Source organism: Scyliorhinus canicula, unplaced genomic scaffold (assembly GCF_902713615.1).
Source record: "Scyliorhinus canicula unplaced genomic scaffold, sScyCan1.1, whole genome shotgun sequence".
NCBI classification, from domain to species: Eukaryota; Metazoa; Chordata; class Chondrichthyes; order Carcharhiniformes; family Scyliorhinidae; genus Scyliorhinus; species Scyliorhinus canicula.
This window is the reverse complement of record NW_024056013.1, coordinates 414,366-441,090: the sequence shown is the minus strand read 5'-3', so window position 1 is coordinate 441,090 and position 26,725 is coordinate 414,366. Positions and strand designations below refer to the sequence as shown.

General features: G+C 45.7%; 1 protein-coding gene and 1 pseudogene across 6 annotated transcripts; one reads left to right on the top strand and one right to left on the bottom strand.

Moving 5' to 3' along the window:
- Positions 1–13,155, bottom strand: part of LOC119961530 — a 76,699-nt pseudogene extending 63,544 nt beyond the window's left edge.
- On the top strand, positions 479–26,725 carry LOC119961561 (zinc finger protein 502-like). 6 transcript variants are annotated; one of them, XR_005459681.1, is made up of 2 exons: positions 479–553; positions 4,657–5,384. XR_005459681.1 is itself a non-coding variant. In XM_038788891.1 (2 exons), the coding sequence occupies exon 2, from the start codon at positions 25,938–25,940 to the stop codon at positions 26,694–26,696; it is 759 nt and encodes a 252-aa protein (XP_038644819.1). In that variant the 5' UTR covers positions 493–553; positions 25,599–25,937; the 3' UTR covers positions 26,697–26,725. The 6 variants fall into 6 exon arrangements, 5 of the variants coding, with proteins under 5 accessions (XP_038644819.1, XP_038644817.1, XP_038644816.1 ...); XM_038788891.1 differs by lacking the exon at positions 4,657–5,384 and adding an exon at positions 25,599–26,725 and having other exon boundaries at positions 493–553; XM_038788889.1 differs by lacking the exons at positions 479–553; positions 4,657–5,384 and adding exons at positions 24,773–24,799; positions 25,599–26,725.

Here is a 26,725-nt window from a genome sequence, read left to right as displayed (position 1 = left end):
TACTCTATTTAAATATTGAGAAGATTAAACCCATTCTCTTCCGTTCCCTAGACAAACACGATCCCTGTCTGTTCCTGCAAAATGTCTGAGGCTGAAGCAAACTGTTTACATCCCTGGTGAAATATTTCACCCCCAGATGAGCTCCCAAACATATATCCACATCACCACCAAGATCACCTATTTTGTAACGTTTCTCTGAAAAGTCTTAATGTTTTATTCTGTTCAAGGCACAATATAAATACGAATTATTGTCACAGCTCTGGATATGTATCATTGTTCTGCCCCATAAATAATAATCTGTAACTCAGAGTGAAAAAGTTTGATGACATTCTGACATGAAGAAACATTTTTTAAATGTTGCCCCCAACAATGATGGCGATTGAGCATGCGCTCTGCTCCAATCAAAATATGCAGGGCGCGCATGCGCACTGCTGCGAGTACGCAATTGAAAATATGTGCGCATGCGCATTGCTTCTAGTGCGAAACAAAGATGGCGGCTGTTTCGTCCTGTGTGTGAGAAAGCTGCAGCCTCCGCTCAGGTCACCGGGTACCGGTAGGTTATTTTTCCCGGTTTCCTGTTTCTATCATATGTTTAGGAAGTGTGCCTAACGACCGGGCTGATCCCACTGACCTGCCATTCCGACCTTTGTGGATTGTGAATCGGAGAAAGAACCTTCTTCACGTCGCCATTATTCACACTACGCATGCTTCACTCAGCCCAGTCCCGCCCACCCATTCACTGTGATTGGCTAGAGGACCAGGTGCTTCCGAACAGGCCTCCGGTCCCGCCCCTCTGCTTCCATTGGTCCGGAGATGCCGTCAATCATTCCCCGGGCATTGTGAGGTTTCAAGAACAAAGAAAATTACAGCACAGGCCCTTCAGCCCTCCCAGCCTGCGCCGATCCAGATCCTTTATCTAAACCTGTTGCCTATTTCCAGGTCCACTTCTCTCTTTCCCCCCTCATATATCTGTCCAGATGCATCTTAAATGATGCTCTCGTACCGGCCTCTACCAGCTCCGCTGGCAAAGCATTCCAGGCACCCACCACCCTCTGCGTAAAAAACTTTCCCCACACATCTCCCTTAAACTTTTCCCCTCTCACCTTGAAAATCGTGACCCCTTGTAATTGACACCCCCACTCTTGGAAAAAGCTTGTTGCTATCCACCCTGTCCATACCTCTCATAATTTTGTAGACCTCAATTAGTTCTCCCCTCAACCTCCGTCTTTCCAATGAAAACAGTCCTATCTACTCAACCTTTCTTCATAGCTAGCACCCTCCATACCAGGCAACATCCTGGTGAACCTCCTCTACACCCTCTCTAAAGCATCCACATCCTTCTGGTAATGTGGTGACCAGAACTGCATGCAGTATTCCAAATGTGGCCTAACCAACGTCCGATACAACTGTAACATGACCTGCCGACTCTTATATTCAATACGCCGTCCGATGAAGGCAAGCATGCTGTATACATTCTTGACCACTCTATCGACCTGCGTTGCCACTTTCAGGGTTCAATGGACCTGAACTCTCAGATCTCTCTGTACATCAATTTTCCCCAGGACTCTTCAATTGACCATATAGTCTGCTCTTGAGTTAGATCTTCCAAAATGCATCACCTCGCATTTGCCTGGATTGAACTCCATCTGCCATTTCTCTGCCCAACTCTCCAATCTATCTATATTTTGCTGTATCAGGTGAGAGGTCCATCAGAGTCAGCATGGTTTTGTGAAAGGTAAATCGTGTTTGAATCATTTGTTAAAGTTCTTCGAAGGTGTAACAAGCCAAATGAATAATGGGGGTACTGTCGATGTATTTGGACTTCCAGAATACATTTGATAAGGTGCTGCACAAAAGGTAATAAACAAGGTAAGATCCTATGGGAATGACAGGCAATGTAATATATCTTTTTTAGTGTCACAAGTAGGCTGACATTAACACTGCAATGAAGTTACTGTGAAAACCCCCGAGTCGCCACATTCTGGCGCCTGTTCGGGTACACGGAGGGAGAATTCAGAATGTCCAATTCGCCTAACAGCACGTCTTTTGGGACTTGTAGGAGAATGCCAGAGCGCCCGGAGGAAACCCACGCAGACACGGTGAGAACATACGGACTCCGCACAGTGACCCAAGCCGAGAGTGGAACCCAGGTCCCTGGCACTGAGAAGCAACAGTGCTAACCACTGTGCTATTGTGCCGTCCTTAAAATAAAGAGTAGGCACCACTGGATTTCGAACCCAGGATCTCCTGTTAACTGGTCAGGCCCTTGAACCAAATTCTCCCAAATTCTATCGCTTGGATAAAGGATTGGTTAACCAACCGACAGTAGAGTGAGGATTAATCTGTCTTTTTCTGGTTGGCAAGCTGTAACCAGTGATGTACCTCAGGGTTTGGCCCTCGGGGCCCCATCTATTTACAACCTGTATTAATGATTATGGGACAGTCAGAATATACAATATCTAAATTTGTAGATAACACTGAAATGGGTGGGAAAACAAGTTGCAGTGGGGAAATAAGAAATAAACTAATGAATATGCATAGGTTGGGTGAGTGGGCCAAAATTGAATAAAAAGGCAACTTATTATCTAAATGAAGAGAAACTTCAAAATGTTTTTGTACAGCGGGATCTTGGTGTCCTCCCATCCATTCTTCTCACCCACTTCCCAACCCCCTTCCATCCACTGACCCTGTCAACACCTCCTGCTGCCTTGGGAAAGCGGGCAGAATAATCAAATAATCACCCGAGTTCTTCGGGTGGCACAGTAACACAATGGTTAGCACTGTTGCTTCACGGCGCCAGGGACCTGGGTTCGATTCCCAGCTTGGGTCACTGTCTGTGCGGAGTCTGCACGTTCTCCCCGTGTCTGCGTGTGTTTCTTTAAAGTGCTCCGGTTTTCCCCCACAAGTCCTGAAAGACGTGCTTGTTAGGTGAATTGAACATTCTGAATTCTCCCTCGGTGTAACCGAACAGATGCCGGAGTGTGGTGACTAGGGGATTTTCACAGTAACTTCATTGCAGTGTTAAGCCTACTTGTGCCACTAATAAAGATTATTATTATTCTGTTTATTTCAAGGAGGGTGGAGTCTAATAGCAAAGTGGTGTTGCTGCAACTGTACAAGCAGCCAGTGAGGCCACATTTAGAACACTACAGTCTTGATCACCTTCTTCAAGGAACGATGAGGGTCTGCCAAATGAGGAAAGAATTCTCTCAAACTGGTGAATCTTGGAATTATTTACCCCAGGTAACGTGGAAGCCGAGTCCTTGATCAGTTGCAAGGCTGAGATTGATATGTTTTTAATCGGTTGGGGAATAGAGAGAAGGTAGGAAAGTGGACTTAGTGAGTGTGAGATCAGCTGTGATCTCATTAAATGGTGGAGCAGTTCAAAGGCTGAATGGCTGACTCCTGTCCCTATTGCTTCTGGTCTGTTCTGTTTGTCGGTAAAGATTTCCAGAATCTGTGTGACTGGAGAAGCACTGAGATATATAAAATCCTGGTTAGACATTTTTTTTTTAAATGCTGGAAATCTTCAGCATAACGGGCAGCGTCTGAAAATGAATGAAAATGAAATGAAAATCGCTTATTGTCACGAGTAGGCTTCAAATGAAGTTACTGTGAAAAGCCCCTAGTCGCCACATTCCGGCACCTGTCCGGGGAGGCTGGTACGGGAGGCTGGTCTGTGGAGGAAAACAGAGTTAATGTTTCAGGTCAGCATGATCTTTCATCAGATCAAGAACAGTGTGTTCCCATTAGGGACAAAGGGGTAATCTGTGTGTGGAGCCAGAGGATATTGGTCAGCTGTTGAACGAATACTTCACATCTGTCTTCACCCAAGAGAATAAGGAGATAGATATGGAACTCGGACAGGGAGACTGAGGTTTCTGAGCAAATTGACGTGGGGAGTGACATGGTGTTGGCAGGCTTAAAAGTGGACAAATCTCCAAGTCTGGATGAACTGTGTCCCTGGATGCTGTGAGAAATGAGGGAGGAGACTGCAGGAGCTCAGTCCCAAATTTTTAATTCCTTTCTGGCCACGGAGAGGTGCCAGAGGACTGGAGATCAGCTAATGTGGTCTTACCTTAAGAAAGGTTGTTGAGATAAGCCAGGAAACTACAGACTAGTTAGTCTCACGTCAGTGGTAGGGAAAACATTGGAGAAAATTCAGAAGGACAGACTTATCTTCACTTGGAGGGCAAGATTTGATCAGGAATAGTCAGCGTGGCTTGTTAGACGGAGGTTATGCCTAACAAATTTTGAATTGATTTTTTATGTGACTGGCTGTGTAGATGAGGGTAGTGCAGTTGATGCAGTTTGCTGGATTTCAGCAAAGCCTTTGACAAGATCCCAAACGAGAGACATTATAAAGAAGGCAAAAGCACATGGGATAGAGGTAACATGATGGGGTGGATTCAGAATTGGCTTAGCTGTGCGAGACAGAGGGTGATGACAGACGGCTGCTTTAGTGACTGGAAGCCAGTGACCAGCGGCACACCACAGGGATCCAGCAGAGTGAGAATGGAGGGAGTGTGTGGGATGGAGATTTGCAGCTTTCGGAAAATAAGAGAGAGGAAAAATTGTTCCATACGAACAAGAATGATCTGTTCTGAGTTTCTATTCTGTACTGACAGCGAGGAATTTTCTAAATTGTTTTTACAGGATATTAGATGAGGAAGAATTACAGACAGAAGTCTCAAACGTCACTTCTCGATCTGACAGTCACTCAATTCCCTGGAACCTGAATATCATCGGCCTTTGAATCTAGAAGAAATGTTTGTCTGAACTGTCAGCTTCTAAAGGTTTCAAACATCAGTGTGACTGGAAAAGCAGCGAGACCCACAACACACACCCGAGTGAGAGTGTTCCGGACTGTGGAAAGAGTTTTAACCAGTTACACAGCCTGAAGAAACATCATACCGTTTACAGCGGGTAAAGACCGTACCCGTGTTTTGTGTGTGGACGAGGCTTCAACTGATCATTGAACCTGGAGAGTTACAAGGTGACCTGCACTATGGAGAAACCGTGGAAATGTGGGGAATGTGGGAAGGGATTCAAAGCTCCGTCTGAGCTGGAAATACATCGACGCAGTCACACTGGAGAGAGGCCATTCACCTGCTCTGACTGTGGGAAGGGGTTCAGTGATTCATCCAACCTGTTAATGCACCAGCGAGTTCACACCGGGGTGAGGCCATACACCTGCTGTGATTGTGGGAAGGGGTTCAGTCGATCGTCCAACCTTCAGTCACACCAGCGGGTTCACACTGGTGAGAGGCCATTCACCTGCTCTGAATGTGGGAAGGCGTTCACTCTGTTATCCCATTTGCAGTCACACCAGAGAGTTCACACTGGGGAGAAGCCATTCCTCTGCTCTCAATGTGGGAAGGGATTCACTCAGTTATCTAGCCTGCTGACACATCAGAGAGTTCACACCGGGGAGAGACCATTCATCTGTTCTGTTTGTAGGAAGGGATTCACACAGTCAGCCAACCTGCAGACACATCAGCGAGTTCACAAGCAATTACAAGGGCTGGATTCTGCTGTTATCGCTGCTGTTAATCACATCCAGTATTGACATTCTGACACTTGGTGAAGTGGGAGGGTTGGAGAGTTTCTTTCTGCTGGACTGGCCGATCTCCCGACGTAGCTTCCAGTGGGCTGATGTTGAGTCTTAAGAGCACATTCCCACTGAAATGATCCACAAAAGCTGATGAAGGACACTTATTTCATCCTGTATAGGGTTCAGTCTGGCCTTGGGTGACTGCCTGTGTGGAGTTTGCACTTTCTCCCCGTGTCAGCGTGGGTTTTCTCCCGGTGATCCAGATTCTTCCCACAGTCCAGATGTGCAGGTTAGGTGATTGGCCATTCTAAATTGCCCATTTGTGCCTATGTGTAGGTTTGGTCATTGGGATAGGGTGGGTGAGTCGACTTGGGTGGAGTGCTCTTTCAGAGGGTCGATGCAGACTCGATGGGCTGAATGGCTTCTGAGGGTGAGCTGTGAGGAGGATGCAGAGATGCTTCAGCAGGATTTGGACAGGCTGTGAGTGGCACATGCATGGCAGATGCAGTATAATGTAGATGTCCGCTTCAGTAGCAAAAATAGACAGGCCGATTATTATTTGAATGGGTGTAATTTGAGAGAGGTGGATACTCAGCGAGCCCTTGGTGTCCTCGTGCATCAGTCACTGAAAGTAAGCACACAGGTACAGCAGGCAGGAAAGAAGGCAAATGGTATGATGGCCTTCATAACGGGAGGAATAGAGATGTTTTATTGCAGTTTTATAGGGCATTGGTGAGGACACACCAGGAGTATTTTGTTCAGTTTGGTGTCCTTATCTGAGGAAGGAGGTTCTTCCTATGGAGGGAGTGCAGTGAAGGTTTACCAGGCTGATTCCTGGGATGGTGGGACTGTCATATGAGGAGAGACTACGTCGGTTAGGATTATATTTATTGGAGTTTAGAAGAGTGAGAGGGGATCTCATTGAAACTTCCAAAATTCTAATAGGATTAGAAAGGGTAGATTCAGAAAGAATGTTATCCGATGGTGGGGAGTCCAGAACTAGGGGTCATAGTTTGAGGATAAGGGGTAAACATTTTCAGACTGAGGTGAAGAGAAAATTCTTCATCCAGAGAGTGGGGAATCTGGAATTCGCTACCACAGAAATAGTTGAGGCCAAAACTTTGTGTAATTTCAAGAAGGAATGAGATATTGCTCTTGGGGCTAAATGGATCAAGGGATATGGGAGGAAAGCGGGTCTCGGGTATTGAACTTGATGATCAGAATGAATGGTGGAGCAGGCTCAAAGGGCCTGTTTTACTGCAATTGTATAGGGCCTCCTGCTGCTTCTATTTTCTATGTTTCTATGTCAATAGAATGGTATGTTGGCCTTCACAGTGGGAGGAATAGAGATGTTCCCTACCAGTACAGGTGGATCTAAAATCAATACATTTATCTGTGATCCATTGAGTTTGCAGCCAGTTGGCTTCATTGGTCTGTGTCAGTATTTATGCTCCACATGAGCCTCTACCCACCCCTCTTCATCTCCCCCATCGGCATCTCCTTCTATTCCTTTCTCCCTCATGTCTGTATCTAGGTTCCCCTTCAATGTATTCATGCTGTTCACCTCAACCACTCGCTGTGGTAACGAGTTCCACATTCTCACCACTCGCTGGGTAAAGTGGTTTCTGCTGAAATTCCTATTGAATTATTGAACCTCCTCATAATCTTCCATTTGGTCACTTTTCAGTTTTCTCTTTTCTAGAGAAAAGCAGTCCCAGTCTTTCCTAAGGATTAAATGCGCTGTTCTCGTATATTCTTGGAATCTTTGTTGTTGGGGCTGTTTAGCACACTGGGCTAAATCGCTGGCTTTGAAAGCAGACCAAGGCAGGCCAGCAGCACGGTTCGATTCCCGTAACAGCCTCCCCGAACAGGCGCCGGAATGTGGCGACTAGGGGCTTTTCACAGTAACTTCATTGAAGCCTACTCGTGACAATAAGCGATTTTCATTTCATTTCCTTTTCCAGAGCCTCTATTTCCTTTTTCTAAATGGAGATCACCAATGTTGACGGTGCTCCCAGTGTCGTCCAGCCCTGGATCTAAACAAGTTGAACATAACTTCCTGCTTTTCAATTCTCCCTCTGGAATGGAACCCTATATATGGGCCCCACACTTTAGGAAAGATGTGAAGTTCTCGGAGAGAGCGCAGAGATTTACGAGAATGGTACCAGAGATGAGGGACTTCAGTGAGCGGGGGAGACTGGAGCAGCTGCAATTGTTGTTTTGAGATCTGTTGTGATATCAGAGGAAGCCATTCAGCCTATTGATTCCCTGTTGGCTCCCTGGAGCAAACTAGTCAGTCTCTGTATCCCTGTAGCCCTGCAAGTTTAGATCCCGAGATGCCCATTCGGTTTCCATTTGAAATCTTCCATTGTCTCCACCCTCCTCACGGGCAGCGAGTTCCAGGTCATTACCATTCACTGCATCAAAATATTCTCCCTCACATTCCCTCTGCATCTTTTACCCAAAACCTAAAATCTGTCTCCCCCTTGTCCTTGTCCCTTCAGCTAATGGGAACAACTTTTCTTTATCCACCTTATCGAAACCTGTCATAATCATGTCCACCCCTCTCCACTCTCCCCTCAACCTCCTTTGCGAAAAGGTGAACAGCCCCAGCCTGACATCGCCCAAAAAGAACAAACAGAATATGTTAATGTCTAAAATCAAATGGGAACGTTTAATTTCTGTTTTAAAGATATTGTGAATATATTGTCCTAGACAATAAATGAATTGGAATACTTTCCCTCGGGTGTGTCTGGAATATGTCAATCTGGTATCCCCCTAAATTCCAGTGATAGTTTGGAATGTGTAGATGGGATGAATGAGTTTATCACTTTCTCTTGTAAATGTTTACATCCTTGTCCATGAACTTTGTTGTAAAGAAGTCCAGGCGCTACATAAAATATCAGCACCGTAACAGGGGGAAATAAGAAAGATAGACTCACTTTGGTCTTTCATCAGCACATCTGAGAGTTAAGAATGTGTGACATGATTTTGGGATACTGGTGTGTGTAAATGTGATTTGTTACTTGTGAAAAACAGCAAGTTTAAATTCATGGTGAAATGAATTTAATTCATTTCATTTCACGGCAGCTGAAATGGTTAATGTGACCAAGGGATTGAGACAACATTGTTACCGCATCAAGGCATTGGCACACACTCCAGAGAGAAACTGACTTTAAAACAATCAATGGAGAGGGTGCTTCTACCCAGAGTGTAATGGTAATGCTGCTGCATTTTGATACTACTGCTCAGACATTAGACTGTCAGCTCTTATTTATACTGAATAAAATCTACCCACTGCCACCAATAAGGGCTATCACTGTGAATCATTTCAGAGTTTGGGAAAGTGGGGGTGTTAAGAGTCAATATAAATTAGGAGCAGGAGTCGGCCATTCGCCCCCTCGATCCTGCTCCTCCATTCAATGAAATCAGGGCTAGTCTGATTGTGGTCTCAACTCCTTTCCTTCCTCCATCCTTTCACTCCGATGTCAATCAAGAATCGATCAAATTCAGCCTTCAAGCAGATTCAATGGGCCTGCCTCCAGCCCTCTCTGGGAAGGAAGATTCATATACCCACAGCCATCAGGGGAAAAAATTATCAGCATCTTAAATGAGAGACCCCTTATTTGTAAATGGTGTCCCCTAGTTCTAGTCTCTGCCACAAGAGGAAACATCCTCTCAGCATTCTCTCTGTCAATTCCATTCAGCGTCTCATGTTTAAATAAGATCATCTCTCATTATTCTAAACTGCAATGGATACAGGCCCAACCTGTCAAACCTTTCCTCAGAGGATAACCCCCTCATTCCAGGAATCCAGGGTCAACCTTTTCTCTACTGCTTCTAATGCACTTATCTCATGACTGAAATAAGGAGACGCAAACTGTACACAGTGCTCCAAATATGGTATCACTAAGGCCCTGGACAACTGCAGCAAAACATCCCTACTTTTATATTCCATTTCGTTTGGAATAAACAACAATATTCCATTGACCTTCCTGATCACTTGGTATACCTGCAGACTAACTTGCGATTCCAGGGCATCCTGATCCCTCTGTACCTCAGAGTTTTGCAATCTCTCCCTATTTAAATAATATTGTTTTATTTAATACTTCCTGACAAAGTGGACAATTCACAATTTTGAAAGTTATGCTCCATCTGTCAGGTTTTTGCCACTCAGCCTATTTGTAGTCCTTTGCAGAGTCCTGAAATCCACTTCACAAATTACTTTCCTACCCATCTTTGAGGCATCAGAAAATTTAGCCGCCAGACATTCAATCCCGTCATCCAACACATTCATACAGATTGTAAATGGTTGGGAGCCCAGCACTGATGGTGACATTCCACTTGTCACATCTTACCCACCCAGAAATGACCCATTTATACCTACTGGCTGCTTCCTGTTCGCTAACCAATCTCTATCCATGCTGGTATGTTGCCCCCAAACCATGAGCTCTTATTTTGTGTAATAACCTTTGATGTGATACCTTGGAGAAATTTCTTCTGGAAATCCAGATAAAGCACATCTACAGGTTCCCCTTTATTGACAGTCCTTGTTACCTCCTCAGAGAACCTTGATGAATTAGTCAATCACGATTGATTCCCTGAACCCATTTTCAAACACTGTGTCAATAGGGCAGCACGGTAGCATTGTGGATAGCACAATCGCTTCACAGCTCCAGGGTCCCAGGTTCAATTCCGGCTTGGGCCACTGTCTGTGCGGAGTCTGCACATCCTCCCCGTGTGTGCGTGGGTTTCCTCCGGGTGCTCCAGTTTCCTCCCACAGTCCAAAGATGTGGTTAGGTGGATTGGCCATGATAAATTGCCCTTAATGTCCAAAATTGCCCTTAGTGTTGGGTGGGGTTACTGGGTTATGGGGATAGGGTGGAGTTGTTGATCTTGGGTAGGGTGCTCTTTCCAAGAGCCGGTGCAGACTCGATGGGCTGAATGGCCTCCTTCTGCACTGTAAATTCTATGAAATCTCCTCTCCCCCTCTGACTCCTTTGCCAATTACCTTAGACAGACTCACATTCTGTTAAAGAGCCTGTCAACCCTACTCACTTTCCCGAAAGTGAACAAATTTAATCAGGAAAAGTCCAACAAATTCAAATATTTTACTGTTAAAAGTTTATTGATGAATCAGAACATGGTTAAAAAAAACTAACAGAAAATTACTTGAGGATGAAAGACAACTAGAGTAACAGGATGTTCACAATGTTCTGGGTCCCAAATGGTTTCCCTTCAGCTCCTCTGTACCCTGTTCCCATGACCCCTTGCTTTGGACACGGGGGCACCGAATCCTGGGGGTCACATCATTGTCAGCCCCGGTCACCACCACCCCCCACCCCTGAAACCTGATTGGTTGGATGTCCAGTTCCCAGTCAGTCCTCCAGCACCTTTCTGCCTCTATCAGTGCAATGACCATGGCAGTTCCCCAACTGGGGAGCAGACCCTGTTATTCTCACCTAGATTGGGCCCTCAGCTCCATCACCTGGCTGTCATTGACACGAGCACTAGAGACAGAAAGGGGGCCGAGGCTCAAATAGGAAATCAAAACTTGTGGATTAGGATCTCCGTAAAGGTCAGCAACTTCCAAAAAAAAAAATCAAATTCCCAGTCAACAAATTAAAGGATCACACGACGAGACTTCAAGTTTTATGACTTTTTAAACAACAAAAAGACAAACTAGAGGCTATTTTAACTCGGAAACCTACACATTAAACTATAAACTGGAACTTTGCCCTTTTGCACAATCTAAAATCACACTCCACAATTACAGTTTACTCTGTTCTGGAAGGCAAAACTTAATTGTCTCAGAACCTGTCCAAAGTGATGATTCATTCCCGAGGATTTACTTCCGTTCTTCAATCAAGACACCGAGGAAAAAAAGGGAGAATAGAATAGAATGTGAACTAGCAAAATACATAAAAATGGATTGTAAAAGTTTCTATGGCTACGTAAAAAGGAAACGTTTGGCTCTGACAAAGGTTTTGTCCGTTACAGATAGTCAAGAGAATTTAGAATGAGGAATAGAGATCTCTCCAGCTACCTCATTCAACACTCTGGGATGCAGATAATCAGCTTCTGGGGATTTATTGGGGATTTCAACCCCATTCATTTATTCAGTACGACTTTTTCACCAATACCAATATCTCTGCCAGTCCCTTTGTTCTCTGGTGTTTTGGGGACAATTTCTGTATCTACCTTTGTAAAGACAGACACACATTGTTTAGTTTCTCTGCCATTTCCTTACTCCCCATTATAAACTCTCCTGTCTCTGCCTGGAATGGACCCACATTGGTCTTTGCTAATCTTTTCCTTTTCACATTCCTGTCGAAGCTTTTCCAGTCGGTTTTTATGTTTCTTGCCAGTTCGCTCTCATCAGTTTCTTGGTCCTCCTTTGCTGAATTCTAATGGATCTCATGGAATCTTTTAACTTTTCTTGTTCACCACGGTTACATTACTTTTCCTGTTGGATTTTTATTCCTTAAAGGAATCTATATTTGTTGTATATATGTGAAATAAAAGTTGCAAAAATCCCAGAGGACCATAGGCTGCTCTCGCCATTGACAGAGAGAGAGCTGACTGGAGGTGATTTAACCCGAGGGTCAGTAAACCTCAGGCGAGGGGCCTGGTTGAGAAGGCCGGGCCTTCATGAATAAACTCAGCCAGTACGGGAGTTGAATCCTCACTGTTGGCCTCGCTCTGCATCACCAACCAGTCATCCAGCCAACTGAGCTAACCGACCCCTGATAAATATGTAATAATTCCTTAAACATGAGGTATTCCCTGTACCAATCAGTTTCCCAGTCCACCTCAGACAACTTGCCCCTCACACCCTGATAGTTTTCTTCTGTGAGTGACTCCCAGATAGATTGAACAAAAGAACCATCTAACCACCAGGGGGCCATAGGCATGGCAGCACGGCATGCATTTTGGGTTGGGGGGGGGGGGGGGGGGGGGTTGAAACAGAAATTGAAACTAAATATCTTCAAACTTCCAAACCCCCTTTCACTCTGTGATCCTTGTGCAATTTGAAGCCAGGTATTAGCAACAAGGCTCAAAGAGCATCAGCCCACTGGAGGCAAAGTGGTGAGACCGGCCAGTCCAGCAGAAAGAAACCCTCCAACCGTCCCTACTGACCACCTGTCAGAATGAACAAAATGCAGTCCTGGCTGTAGAGCAGAAACAATAACAACCAAATCCAACCCCTGTAATCGATTGTGAAATTGTTGGTGTCACAGCAGGTCCGACGAAACAGGTAATCCCGTCTCACATTGAGAAGTGGACGGCCTCTCCCCAGTGTGAACTCGCTGGTGTCTCCGCAGGTGGGATAACTGAGTAAATCCTTTCCCACACCGAGAGCAGGTGAACGGCCTCTCCCCAGTGTGAACCCGCTGGTGTCTCCGCAGGTGGGATAACTGAGTAAATCCTTTCCCACACCGAGAGCAGGTGAACGGCCTCTCCCCAGTGTGAACTCGCTGGTGTCTCCGCAGGGTGGATATTTGAGTAAATCTTTTCCCACACTGAGAGCAGGTGAATGGCTTCTCCCCAGTGTGAACTCGCTGGTGTGCCTGCAGGTTGGATAACTGAGTGAATCCCTTCCCACACTGAGAGCAGGTGAATGGCCTCTCCTCAGTGTGAACTCGCTGGTGGATCCGCAGGTGAGATAATTGAGTAAATCCTTTCCCACACTGAGAGCAGGTGAATGACCTCTCCTCAGTGTGACCTTCCTGGTGGCTCAATAGGTGGGATGAATCCCGGAATCCTTTTCCACATTGGGAGCAGGTAAATGGCCTCTCCCCGGTGTGAATTCGCTGGTGTCGCAATAGGTGGGACAAATTACAAAATCCTTTCCCACACTGAGAGCAGGTGAACGGCCTCTCTCCAGTGTGAACTCGCCGGTGTGTCTGCAGATTGGATAACTGAGTAAATCCTTTCCCACATACAGAGCAGGTGAATGGCCTCTCCCCAGTGTGACTGTGTCGATGAACCTCCAGCTGAGATGGGAATCTATATCCCTTCCCACAATCCCCACATTTCCACGGATTCTCCATGTTTTGGGTCTCTTTGTGTCTCTCCAGGCTGGACAATCAGTTGAAGCCTCGTCCACAACACGGGTGCGGTCTCGTCCCGCTCTGAATGGTGTTATGTTTTTCAGACTGTGTAACTGGTTAAAGCTATCTCTACAGTCAGTTCACTGAAACTCTCACTCGGGTGTGTGTTGTGTAGGTCTCGGTGCTTTTCCAGTCACACTGATGTTTCCATAGTCAGTTCACTGGAACTCTCTCACTCGGGTGTGTGTTGTGTGGGATTCGGTGCTTTTCCAGTCACACAGATGTTTGAAATCTTTAGCTGACAGTTCGGGCAAACATTTTGCATTCCACATTCATAGTCTAAGGATATTCAGGTTCCAGGGAATCGAGTGACCATCAGATCGAGATGTAACGTTTGAGATTTCTGTCTGTAATTCCTCCTCATCTAATATCCTGTAAAAACATTTTACAAAATTCATCACTGTCAGTACAGGATAGAAAGTCAGAACAGACAATTCTAGTTTCTATGTCATATTTCTTCCTCTTATTCCCCGAAAGCTGCAAATCTTCATCCCACACACTCCCTCCATTCTCTTTTTAAAATAAATTTAAAGTACCCTATTCATTTTTTTCCAATTAAGGGGCAACTTAGCGTGGCCAATCCACCTACCCTGCACATCTTTGGGTTGTCGGGGCGAAACGCAAGCAGACGCGGGGAGAATGTGCAAACTCCACATGAACAGTGACCGAGAGCCAGGATCGAACCTGGGACCTCGGCGGAGTGAGGTTGCAGTGCTAACCACTGTGCCACCGTATAGCCTCTCGCACTCAATTCTTTATCTGCTGTAAGAAGTCTTACAACACCAGTTTAAAGTCCAACAGGTTTGTTTCAAACACGAGCATTCGGAGCACTGCTCCTTCCTCAGGTGAATCTGCTGTATCTAATAATATAATAATCTTTATTAGTGTCACAAGTAGGCTTACATTAACGCTGCAATGAAGTTACTGTTAAAATCCCCTAGTCACCACACTACGGCGCTATTCACCCTCCCTATTCTCCTGAAGGTGCTGATTCAGGCTGATTGACAGATCCATGCTCACAGCTTCCTGTACAGGAGGTCACAGCAAATTAAAGAGAAAATGCTGGAAAATCTCAGTAGGTCTGGCAGCACCTGTAGGGAGAGAAAAGAGCTAACGCTTGGACTCCAGATGACCCTTTGTCAAAGCTAAAACAGTAAGAAGTCTTACAACACCAGGTTAAAGTCCAACAGGTTTGTTTCAAACACAAGCTTTCGGAGCGCAGCTCCTTCCTCAGGTGAACGCCGGCATCTCCACATGAAAGCTAAAAGAGGGAGAAAGTGGGAAATATTTATACGGTGGAGTGAGAATGAAGTCATCTTTCATCTATAAATATTTCCCCAACTGTGCCGGACGGCAGCCTGCAGATCACCTCGGTCCGCCGCATGGACTCCGGCATCTCCCGCTGTGTGGCGGCAACGCTGGTCTCTATGATGTTGTTTGTGGAGAGAAGCCGGAAGTGACGGACAGTTAGAGTGGAGAATGTTCATTGTTTCACATTCGGCTCTGGGACCGCACTCGGGATTCTAAACCCCGCCCCCGACACTGACCTCTCACCTGACAATGGCCGGAGTGATTGACGGCAGCTCCTGACCATTAGGGTTCAGGGGAGGACCGGTCAAAAGTGGCTGGTCCTCCAGCCAATCGGAGTGAATGAGAGGGCGGGACTGTGCCGTGTGAAGCATGCGCAGTGCGATTAATGGCGGCGCAGATAGTTGTTTTCTCAGATCCACAATCCGTAAAGGTAGAGCTCGATTAGGCGCATCGTTGGACACACTTATTAAACATGTTATATAAACCGAAAACCCGGAAAACTAACCTATCGGTATCGGGGGACATGCAGCTTTCTCACAGCCGAGACAATGGGGCCGCCATGTCCCTCGCGCGCACTAGAGGGTTGCGCATGCGCAGTCGTCAACCTTATTGTGGCACTGGCAGTAGTGCGCACGCGCACTCACCATCTTTATTGGGGGCAGCAGCAGCGGAGTTCAGTCTCAGTCGCCATCATTGTTGGGAGCAACATTTTTGAAATGTTTTTTCATGACAGACTGTTTCACTCTGAGTTACAATTCTTATTTATGACTCAGAACAATGATACATGTCCAGGGCAGTGACAATAATTCGTATTTATTGTGTCTTGACAGAATAAAGCGTTTTCACACATCTCAGAGAAACATTATAAAATAACAATTGACACTGAGCAATATTAGATTTAAAGGAGAACCTTAATGGAGGAAAGTGAGTGAGTGAGTCGGAGAGTTTTAAGGAGGACATTCCAGAGCTTCTGGCCCAGTCAAATAATAAAAGGCCAGTAATGGTGGACCGAATAAAATCAGGAATGCTGTCATGGCCGGAATTAAATTAAATTGAAGAGGTGTGTGTGAGGAGATTACAGAGATCAGGATGATCACAACTATAGGAAAAGAAGAATGGGAAATTTCAACTTTTGGAACTTCTTAAAAGGAAAATGAGCACATAGGGATGGGTAAACAAGACTTGTTTGTATTGTATTTGTTTTATTGTCACATGTACTGAGGTACAATGAAAAGTATTGTTCTGTGTACAGTCAGAAGTTCTGATGTGGAGATGCTGCCGTTGGACTGGGGTGAGCACATTAAGAAGTCCTGCAACACCAGGTTAATTTCCAACAGGTTTGTTTCAAATAACTAGCTTTCAGAGGAAGGAGCAGTGCTCCGAAAGCTAGTAATTTGAAACAAACCTGTTGGGACTTTAAAGTGGCGTTGTAAGACTTCTTACTGCAGTCATAAGTTCATAAGATACATGAGCAGAATTAGGCCATTTGGCCCATCGAATCTGCTCTGCCATTCTATCATAGCTGATATGTTCCTCATCTACTATCTACAATGCGAAAGACCAAGAGCGGGATTGCAAAATCAGCCAGAGCATCTCCTCCTGAGAACACATGACCGAGGAGTAGGCAATGCAGCCTCCCAAGCCTAAACACTTTCAATGTGATCATGGCTGATCCCATCCTGGGCTCAACTCCACTGTCCTCCATAAGCCTTCAACTCATTACCAATTAAAAATCTGTCTAACTCCACTTTGAATTTATTCACTGTCCCTTCATCCACCGCACTCTGGGGTAGAGAATTCCACAGATTCACAACCCTTTTGGAGAAGTAGTTTCTCTTCAAATCTGTTTTAAATTTGCGACCTCTTATTCTAAGATTATGAACTTTCATTTAAAATGCCCCACAAGAGGAAGCATCAGCTCCACGTCTACTTTATAATCTTCATTATTGGCACAAATAGGCTTACATTAACACTGTAATGAAGTTACTGTGGCAATCCCCGAGTCACCCATTCCGACACCTTTTCAGGTATATAGAGGGAGAATTCAGAATGCCCAAATTAACCACCAGCACGGCTTTTGGGACTTTCGGGAGGAAACGGAAGCGCCCAGAGGAAAGCCACGCCAACATGGGGAGAACGTGCAGACTCTGCACAGACAGGGACCTAAGCCAGGAATCGAACCTGGGACCCTGGCACTGTGAAGCAACAATGCGAACCACTGTGCTACCTGCCGCCCACTATCCATACCTTTTAACATCTCCTTTAACTCAATTAAATCTCCCCTCATTCTTCTAAACTCTAGAGAGTATAGGCCTAAACTGTTCAATCTCTCCTCATACGACAAAACCCTCATCTCTAGAATCAATCTAGTGAAGCTCCTCTGAACTGCCTCTAATGCCACTACATCTTTCCTCAAATAAGGGGACAAAACTGTGCACAATACTCCAGGTGCGGTCTTGACAATGCCTTGTATAGGTGCAACAACACTTCCTTACTCAGTTCCTTTTGCTAACATTCCATTTGCTTTCCTTATTATCTGCAGCACCTGCATGTTCGTTTTCTGTGACTCATGCACAAGGACACCCAGATCACTCTGCATAGGAACACCCCGAAGTCTCTCCCCATTTAGTTAATAGGCCACCTTTCCATTTTTTCTGACCAAAATGCATGGCCTCACACTTATCCACATTAAACTCCATCTGCCACATTTTGGCCCACTCACCTAACCTATCTCTATCCATTTGTAAGGTTCTTATTTTCTCATTGCAGTTTACTGTCCCACCTATTTTCGTGTAATCTGTGAATTTGGCTATAGAACCTCCTATCCCTGTATCCAAGTTGTTAATATTGATTGTAAATAGCTGGGGCCCAAGGACTGAACCCCGTGGCACCCCACTATTTACATATTACCATCCAGAAAAAGAACCATTTATCCTGACTCTCTGTCTCCTGTCTGTCAGCCAGTCTTCTATCTAAGCTAATAAATTACCCCTAATCCCATGTGAATTCAACTTGTCAATTAACCTTCTGTGCGGCAACTTATCAAACGCCTTCAGGAAGTCCAGATATACTACATCTACAGGATCCCCATTATCCACTTTGCTTGTTACATCTTGGAAGAACTCACAATTCTTTCGTCCAGAAATTAATTTCTTAGTATTTGGAATAGTGGATTGTGAATTCAATATTTTAAAATCTTGAATTGAAAGTCCAATGTTGACCATGAAACCATCGTCTATTGTCAGAAAAACCCATCTGGGGGCAGCACTGCTGCCTCACGGCGCCGAGGTCCCAGGTTCGATGCCGGCTCTGGGTTACTGTTCATGTGGAGTTTGCACATTCTCCCCGTGTATGCATGGGTTTCACCCCCACACACAAAGATGTGTAGGTTAGGTAGATTGGCCACGCTAAATTGCCTCTTAATTGGCAAAAATGAATTGGGTACTCTAAATTTATAAAAACAACAAAAAAAAATCAATTAAAAACTCATCTGGTTCACTCTTGTCCTTTAAATGAAATGAAATAAATGAAAATCGCTTATTGTCATGAGTAGGCTTCAATGAGGGAAGGAAATCTCCTGCCCTTACCTGGTGTGGCCCACATGTGTCACCAGACCCACAGCAAAGTGGTTGACTCTTAAAATGCCCTGTGGCTGAGCAAACCACTCAGCTCAAGGACAATTAATGATGGGCAGTAAAAGCCCAGCCAGCGACACCACATCCCCATGAAATTATTTTTTTAAACTTGAGGAAGGATGTGAAGGCATTGGAGTACAGAGTCCAGAGAAAATTCACAAGAATGATTCCAGGGAGAAATAACTGGAGCTATGACGAGAGGTTGGGTCTGTTTTCCTTGGAGAAAAGAAGGCTGATTGGAGAGTTGTAGAGGTAATCAAGATCCTGAGGGGTTTGGACAGGGTAAATAATGAAAAGCTATTTCCCCTCAGGAGGACATCAAGAACTAGAGAGCACAGATTCAAATAATTAGCAAAAGGAGCAGAAGTAATGTGAGGACAAATGTTTTCACCGAGAGGGTGGATGGAGTCTGGAATGAACATATTAAGATGGAGATGGAGCTTCAATCAAGGCTTTGGAAAGGGTTCAGAGGAGATTTACTAGGATGTTGCCTGGTATGGAGGGAAGGTCTTACGAGGAAAGGCTCAATAACTTGAGGTTGTTTTCGTTAGAGAGGAGAAGGCTGAGAGGTGACTTAATAGAGACATATAAGATAGTCAGAGGGTTAGATAGGGTGGACAGTGAGAGTCTTTTTCCTCGGATGGTGATGACCAACACGAGGGGACATAGCTTTAAATTGAGGGGTGGTAGATATAGGACAGATGTCAGAGGCAGTTTCTTTACTCAGAGAGTAGTAGGGGCGTGGTACGCCCTGCCTGCAACAGTAGTAGACTCGCCAACTTTAAGGGCATTTAAGTGGTCACTGGATAGTCATATGGATTAAAATGGAATAGTGTAGGTCAGATAGGCTTCAGATGGTTTCACAGGTCGGAGCAACATCGAGGGCCGAAGGGCCTGTACTGCGCTGTAATGTTCTATGTTCTATGTTCTAAAGAATGCAAGGTTACAGGGATAAGGCAGGGGAGTGGGATTAGATAGAATGTTCTTTCAGTGAGCAGTGCAGGCTCGATGGGCCGAATGGCTTCCTCCTGAACTGTAACAATTCTGTGGTTCAGGCAGCACAGGCCCTCGATCATCAGCATTGGAACTGAAACTCCGATCATTACATCAACACAGAACCACACTGGAATTTCAGAAAACTGGGAAATCATCAGAGGGCAACTGACACCAACATCAGGTGAAACTCACCAACCGCCCAATGTCTCCAACAGATTGATAGGATTGATGAAATCTCAGTGTTTAATCTGGGAGAAGGTGAACCAGAGAACAGAAATAATTCAGAGTAAGAAAAGATCAAAATAATGTCCCAGTCAGCAGATCAATCAGTCTCCTCTTATCATTGAGGAAACCAAATATTCAAAACACTGTGTCTGAATCAAAGCTGATTTAATCAATATTTATACAGAACATCAATGCACACCCCAGCTTTCAGGCAGCAACAAACTCCAGCTGTCAGAGTGAAGATGGTTCAGTCTGGATGTGATTAACAGCAGAATCCAAATCCAATCCCTTCAGTCACTTGTGAACTCGCTGGTGCCTCAGCATGGGGCTTTTCACAGTAACTTCATTGAAGCCTACTCGTGACAATAAGCGATTTTCATTTCATTTCATGTGGGATGAGTGAATGAATGCCCTCCCACACACTGAGCAGATGAACGGCCTCTCCCCAGTGTGAATCCGCTGGTGCTTAAGTAGAATGGACTTCCAAGTAAAACCTTTCCCACAGAAAGAGCAGCTCAAAGGTGTCTCCCTGGTGTGAGTGTGTTCATGTGTCAGCAGATCCTTCCGGCTTTTAAAGCTCTTCTCACAGTCAGGATATTTAAACGGCCTCTTATTAGTATGAACAAGTTGGTAGGTCAGCAGGTCGAATGAACGGGCGAATCCTTTCTCAGAAACAGAGCAGGTGAACAGCTTCTCCCCAGTGTTTGTGAGTTTATGGCTCAACAGATCACTTTTCCTTTTATAGTTTTTCTCACAGTCGGAACATTGGAAAGGTCTCTCCTCATTGTAAATATGGTGGTGTGACAGGAGGTGGGATGAGGTTGTGAAGCCTTTCCAACACACAGAGCAGGTGAACGGTCTCTCCCGAGTGTGAACTCAATGGTGTCTCAGAAGGTTGGATGATTTAGTGAATCCTTTCTCACATGCAGAGCTGGTGAATGCTCTCTTCCCGGTGTGACTGCGTTGATGAATATTCAGCTCAGATGGGTAATTGAATCCCTTCCCACAGCCTCCACATTTTCACGGTTTCTCCCTGATGGGACAACATTTGCATGATCACGTTTAATTAATAATCTTTATTGTCACAAGTAGGCTTACATTGACACTGCAATGAGGTTACTGTGAATAGCCCCTAGTCACCACACTCTGATGCCTGTTTGGGTACACACAGAGAGAATTCAGAATGTCCAAATTACCCAACAGCACTTGAGGGAAGAAACCAGAGCAGCTGGTTGAAACCCACGCAGACATGTGGAGAACGTGCAGACTCTGCACAGACAGTGACCTAAACCGGGAATCAAACCTGGGACCCTGGCTCTGTGAAGCAACAGTGCTAATCATTGTGCTACTATGCTGCCTATTTGATGATCAGCTGAAGCTTGGTCCACACACAGAACACAAAAACAGATTCTCCCCATTGTGAATAGTGCTTTTTGATGTTATGTACAAAAGCTGATGGTTCAGGCTGTGATGCATCGAGTGACTGTCAGACCATGTAAACTGCTGGATTGTCCTAAAAATCCAACTGTTTCACTAATGTCCATCAAGGAAAGGACCTGCCACCCGGTCTAGACCTACACAACAATGTAGCTTCACTGGAGAAGGACGAGAGGTGCAAGTGGGAGGAAATGAACGATAAGGACTTGAAATATCTAGAACTCGACAAGAACTTTCAGAGAACCTGCCCCAGCCACAACATTCATCAGCTCAAAATACACGGGAATACCATCACCTTCAACTTCCCCTACCAATCTCAAACCAACCTGACTTGGACTTACATCGTAAGAAGTCTTACAACACCAGGTTAAAGTCCAACAGGTTTGTTTCAAACACGAGCTTTCGGAGCACGGCTCCTTCTTCAGGTGAATGGAAAGGCTTGTTCCAGAAATGTTTATATAGACACAGTCAGAGATGCCCCGGAATGCGAGCACCTGCAGGCAATCAAATCATCAAAGATGCAGAGAGAGAGGTAACTCCAGGTTAAAGAGGTGTGAATTGTCCCAAGCCAGTTCAGTCGGTAGGCCTCTGCAAGTCCAGGCTTGTTGGTGGGGGCCGAATGTAATGCGACATGAATCCCAGATCCCAGTTGAGTCCGCATTCATGCGTGCGGAACTTAGCTATAAGTTTTTGCTCAGCAATTTTGCGTTGTCGCGTCTCCTGAAGGCCTCCTTGTAGAATGCTGACCCGGAGATCAGAGGCTGAATGTCCTTGACTGCTGAAGTGTTCCCCAACTGGAAGGGAACAGTCCTGCCTGTTGATAGTCGCACGATGCCCGTTTATTCGTTGTCGCAGTGTCTGCATGGTCTCGCCAATGTACCACGCTTCGGGACATCCTTTCCTGCAGCGTATGAGGTAGACTACATTGGTCGAGTCGCACGAGTATGCGCCGCGTACCTGGTGGGTGGTGTTTCCACGTGTAATGGTGGTGTCCATGTCGATGATCTGGCATGTCTTGCAGAGATTACCCTGGCAGGGTTTTGTGGTGTTGTGGTTGCTGTTCTGAAGGCTTTCCATTCCAAAGGTACAAGCCTTTCCATTCACCTGAAGAAGGAGCCGTGCTCCGAAAGCTCGTGTTTGAAACAAACCTGTTGGACTTTAACCTGGTGTTGTAAGACTTCTTACTGTGCTCACCCCAGTCCAACGCCGGCATCTCCACATCATGGACTTACATCGGCATTAATTCATTGTTCCTGGGTGATAATCCTGTAACTTGTTACCTCATACCACTGTGAGAGCACCTTCACCACTCAGATTGCAGCAATTGACTAAACATCACCGTCAAGGGGAAACTGCTGATTGTCAGTAGATTGTTTTAATTCTTTCATGGGATGTGAGCATTGTTGACAAAACCAGCATTTGTTGTCCATCCTAATTGTCCTTCCAAAGTTGGGGGTGACCTTACTTCATTAATCGCTGCAGTCTCAGTACTGTTGGTGTAGGAATTCTAGGACTTTAGCCCAGAGACAGTGAAGGCACAGCAACATACCTACAAGTCAGAATGGTGTGTGGCTTGGAAGGGTAATTGCAGGTTGTGATGTTCCCATGCTACCTGCTGTTCATATCCTTGTAAGTTAAGGGCGTTGGAAAGTGCTTTCAGAAGAGGCTTGGTGGGTTGCTGGTCATGTTAGCAATGCCCATGTCCCAATAATTAACTTTTTAAAAATATTGCAGATGTTAAAAGGATAAAAAAGTCTCAACTGAAATAGATTTGCTGACTTTAACACAGCCTTTAATTGGTCTGTGTTGCCAGACTCAGTTCTGTGAGCAACATCTGTAATAAAACAAAATACAGCATTATCAACATCGTGGGCGGTACCATTCACCTGAACCTAGATTGGACTACCCATAGAATACCATGGCTACAAGAGCGGATCAGAAGCTAGGAATCCTGTGGCAAGTAACCTTCCTCCTGGCTCCCCAAAGACTGTCCAACATCTACAATAATAATAATATTTATTGTCACAAGTAGGCTTACATTAACACTGCAATGAAGCTACTGTGAAAAGCCCCTAGTCGCCACATTTGGGCACCTGCTTGGTACACGGGGGGGGGGGGGGGAGGGGGGAGAATTTAGAATGTCCAATTCATCTAACAGCACATCTTTCGAGACTTGTGGGAGGAAACCGGAGCACCCGGAGGAAACCCACGCAGACGCAGGGAGCACATGCAGACTCTGCACAGACAGTGACCCAAGCCGGGAATCAAACCTGGGACCCTGGCGCTATGAAGCAACAGTGTGAACCTCTGTGCTACCGTGCCATACAAGACACAAGTCAGGAGTGTAATGGAATACCCTTCACTTTTTCCCACAACACTCAAGAAACGTGACACTATCCAGGACAAAGCAGTTTGTTTGCTTGGCAATCAATCCACAAACATCCACTCCCTCCAGAACAACGGCAGCAGGGTGTACCATAAGACCATAAGATATTGGAGTAGAATTAGGCCACTTGGCCCATCGAGTCTGCTCCGCCATTCAATCATGGCTGATATTTTCTCATCCTCATTCTCCTGCCTTCTCCCCATAACCCCTGATCCCCTTATTAATTAAGAACCTATCTATCTCAGTGAATGTCTTAGAGACACTCAGTGACTTGGTCTCCACAGCATTCTGCGGCAAAGAGTTGGTCTCCACAGCCTTCTGCGGCAAAGAGTTCCACAGATTCACCACTCTCTGGCTGAAACAATTCCTCCTCACCTCTGCTTTGAAGGATCGTCCCTTTAATCTGAGATGGTGTCCTCTGGTTCTAGTTTTTCCTACAAGTGGAAACATCCTCTCCACATTCACTCTATCCAGGCCTCGCAGTATCTTGTACGTTTCAATAAGATCCCCTCTCATCCTTCTAAAGGCTCCTTATGCAGCACTTTTCAAAGCCACATTCACAAAGGATAGCGGCAACAGAAACATGGAAATCCGACCACCTGGAAGGTCCCCTCCAAGCCACTCACCATCCTGAATTGGAAATATATAGCTGTTCCTTCACTTCACAGGGCCAAGATCCTGGAACTCTTTCCCTAATAGCACTGTGGCTGTACATAAACCACATGTACTGCAGCATTTCAGCAAGGCAGCTCGTCACCACCTGCTCAAGGGCAATTATGGACGGGCAATAAATACTGGGCTAGCCAGCGACGCCAACATCATATGAATGACATTTTAAAAAGCAAAAACATTGCAAATGTTGGAATATCAAAATATAAAGAGTTGGACATACTAATCAGGTTAGACCGCATCTGTGTAGAGAAAGATACATTATTACAGGTTCAGGTCTGATCTGCGGTCAACCTCCAATAAAACACTTTCCTACTGGAGCTGATGAATGGTGGCCATAGTTCCCGCAATCCCCCGCGGCATAGACACCGCTCGATCAAACTCTCTCATGGCCCAGACCCTGAGTGCGCATGCTCCGGGGCCAGCCCGCCGCGGGGCATTCTGGGTGACTGTTCCGAGTCGGAGGGAAACGGTAAGTGGTGGCGTTGATGGGCTGCAGTAAACTGGTCAGGATATGGAACCCCAGGGGGAGCGATGGAGCCAGCTCCGGACGGGGATAGTTTCTCAATCTTAAGTGAAGGCCACAGACCCTAAATAAGACTCTGAGGTAGCGAGTGTGTGGCTCTGTGATCTGTGCTTGGGATCAGACCCGGGTGAACGGCCGCCATCTTGGTTTAGTGAGGAGAAGAGCACATGCGCTCGAGACTGGGTGACGTAAGAGAGAATGGGCGGGCCTCCTGCACTGTGGGGATTCTGTTCGGGAGGTTACAGCCCCTGGATAGTTACCGGAAGGGGCTGCTTGTAAATTAATGTGAAACGTTAACTCCACATTCCTAGCTTTGCTGCACAGAGGGGACTGGGCTAGTTGGAGCGGAGGGTCTGCTCAAAGCACCAATTTGTTGATCCAGATTGGTATGGCCGATGGGGGAGAATGTCGGGCTTCCTCTGGCTGCTGGACCCTTTTCCATCGTCTTGTCCATGTTTAGGTGGCCCTGGAACGGGAAGATGAGGTGTCCACCAGTAAACTTGATACCTTCCACAATTGTTTGTTACCTCAGGGTGCAGAGTGCTTCTGAGATACTGAAAGCAACATTCTGGTTTAGTTTCAAAGTTTTCCTTGTTTTTGTTGTGATTTTGCTTTCTTTTACTTTAATTGGGCAACATATTTGGGGAAATAAGAGAGGGAAGAATATTCTGTAGAAATTAGAATTATTTGTTCTGAATTTCTATCTTGGCAGACAGTGGTACTGACACAGTAAACTCCTTTACAGGGCATTGGAAGGAGAGGTTTTCACACATTCATCATGAGTTGAACATCAGCAGGAAAGGATCTGAAACATCAGTGTGACTGGAAAAGCACCGAGACCCACACAACACACACCCGAGTGAGAGAGTTCCAGTGAACTGACTGTGGAAACATCAGTGTGACTGGAAAAGCACCGAGAGCCACACAATACACACCCGAGTGAGAGTTCCAGTGAGCTGACTGTGGAAAGAGCTTCAACTATTACACAGCCTGAAAAAAAATCACATAATTCACAGTGGGGAGACACCGTACAATCATTCTCTGTATCAACAAGCTTTAACTGATTATCCAATCTAGTGACGCCATGGTGAAACCGTGGAAATGTGGGGACTGTGGGAAGGGTTTCAGCTTCCCATCTGCACTGGAAACTCATAAACGCAGGCACACTGGAGAGAAGTTGTTCACCTGCTCCACTTGTGGAAAGGAATTCACTCAGTCATCCAGCCTAATGACACACCAGCGAGTTCACACTGGAGAGAAACCGTACGATTGCTCTCAGTGCGGGAAAAGCTTCCGGTGTTCATCCCACCTCACTGAACATCTACGGGTTCACACTGGGGAGAGACCATTCCACTGCTCTGAGTGCGGGCAGAGATTCACTTGTTCTTCCCACCTCACTCTACACAAGCGTGTCCACACTGGTGAGAGGCCGTTCGTCTGCTCTGTGTGTGGGAAGGGATTTATTAGATCATCGCATCTTCTTAGACACCAGCGTGTTCACACTGAAGAGAAAGCATTCACCTGCACGGAGTGTGGGAAGAGTTTCACTAATTTACCTAATTTTCAGAATCACCAGCGAATTCACACTGGAGCGAAACCCTTTACCTGTGCTGAGTGTGGGAAGGGATTCGCTGCAAAATCGCAGCTTAGGACACATACACTTGTTCACACTGATGAGAGACCATTTCAATGTTTTGACTGTGAGAAGAGCTTTAAAAGCAGAAGGGATTTGATGAAACATCAGCGAATCCATTCTGGAAAGAAGCCGTTCATCTGCCCCGTGTGTGGCAGAGGATTCACTCAACCATCCGCTCGTCTGAAACACCAGAGAGTTCACTTGTGATTACAGGGATTGGATTCCTACACCCAGGA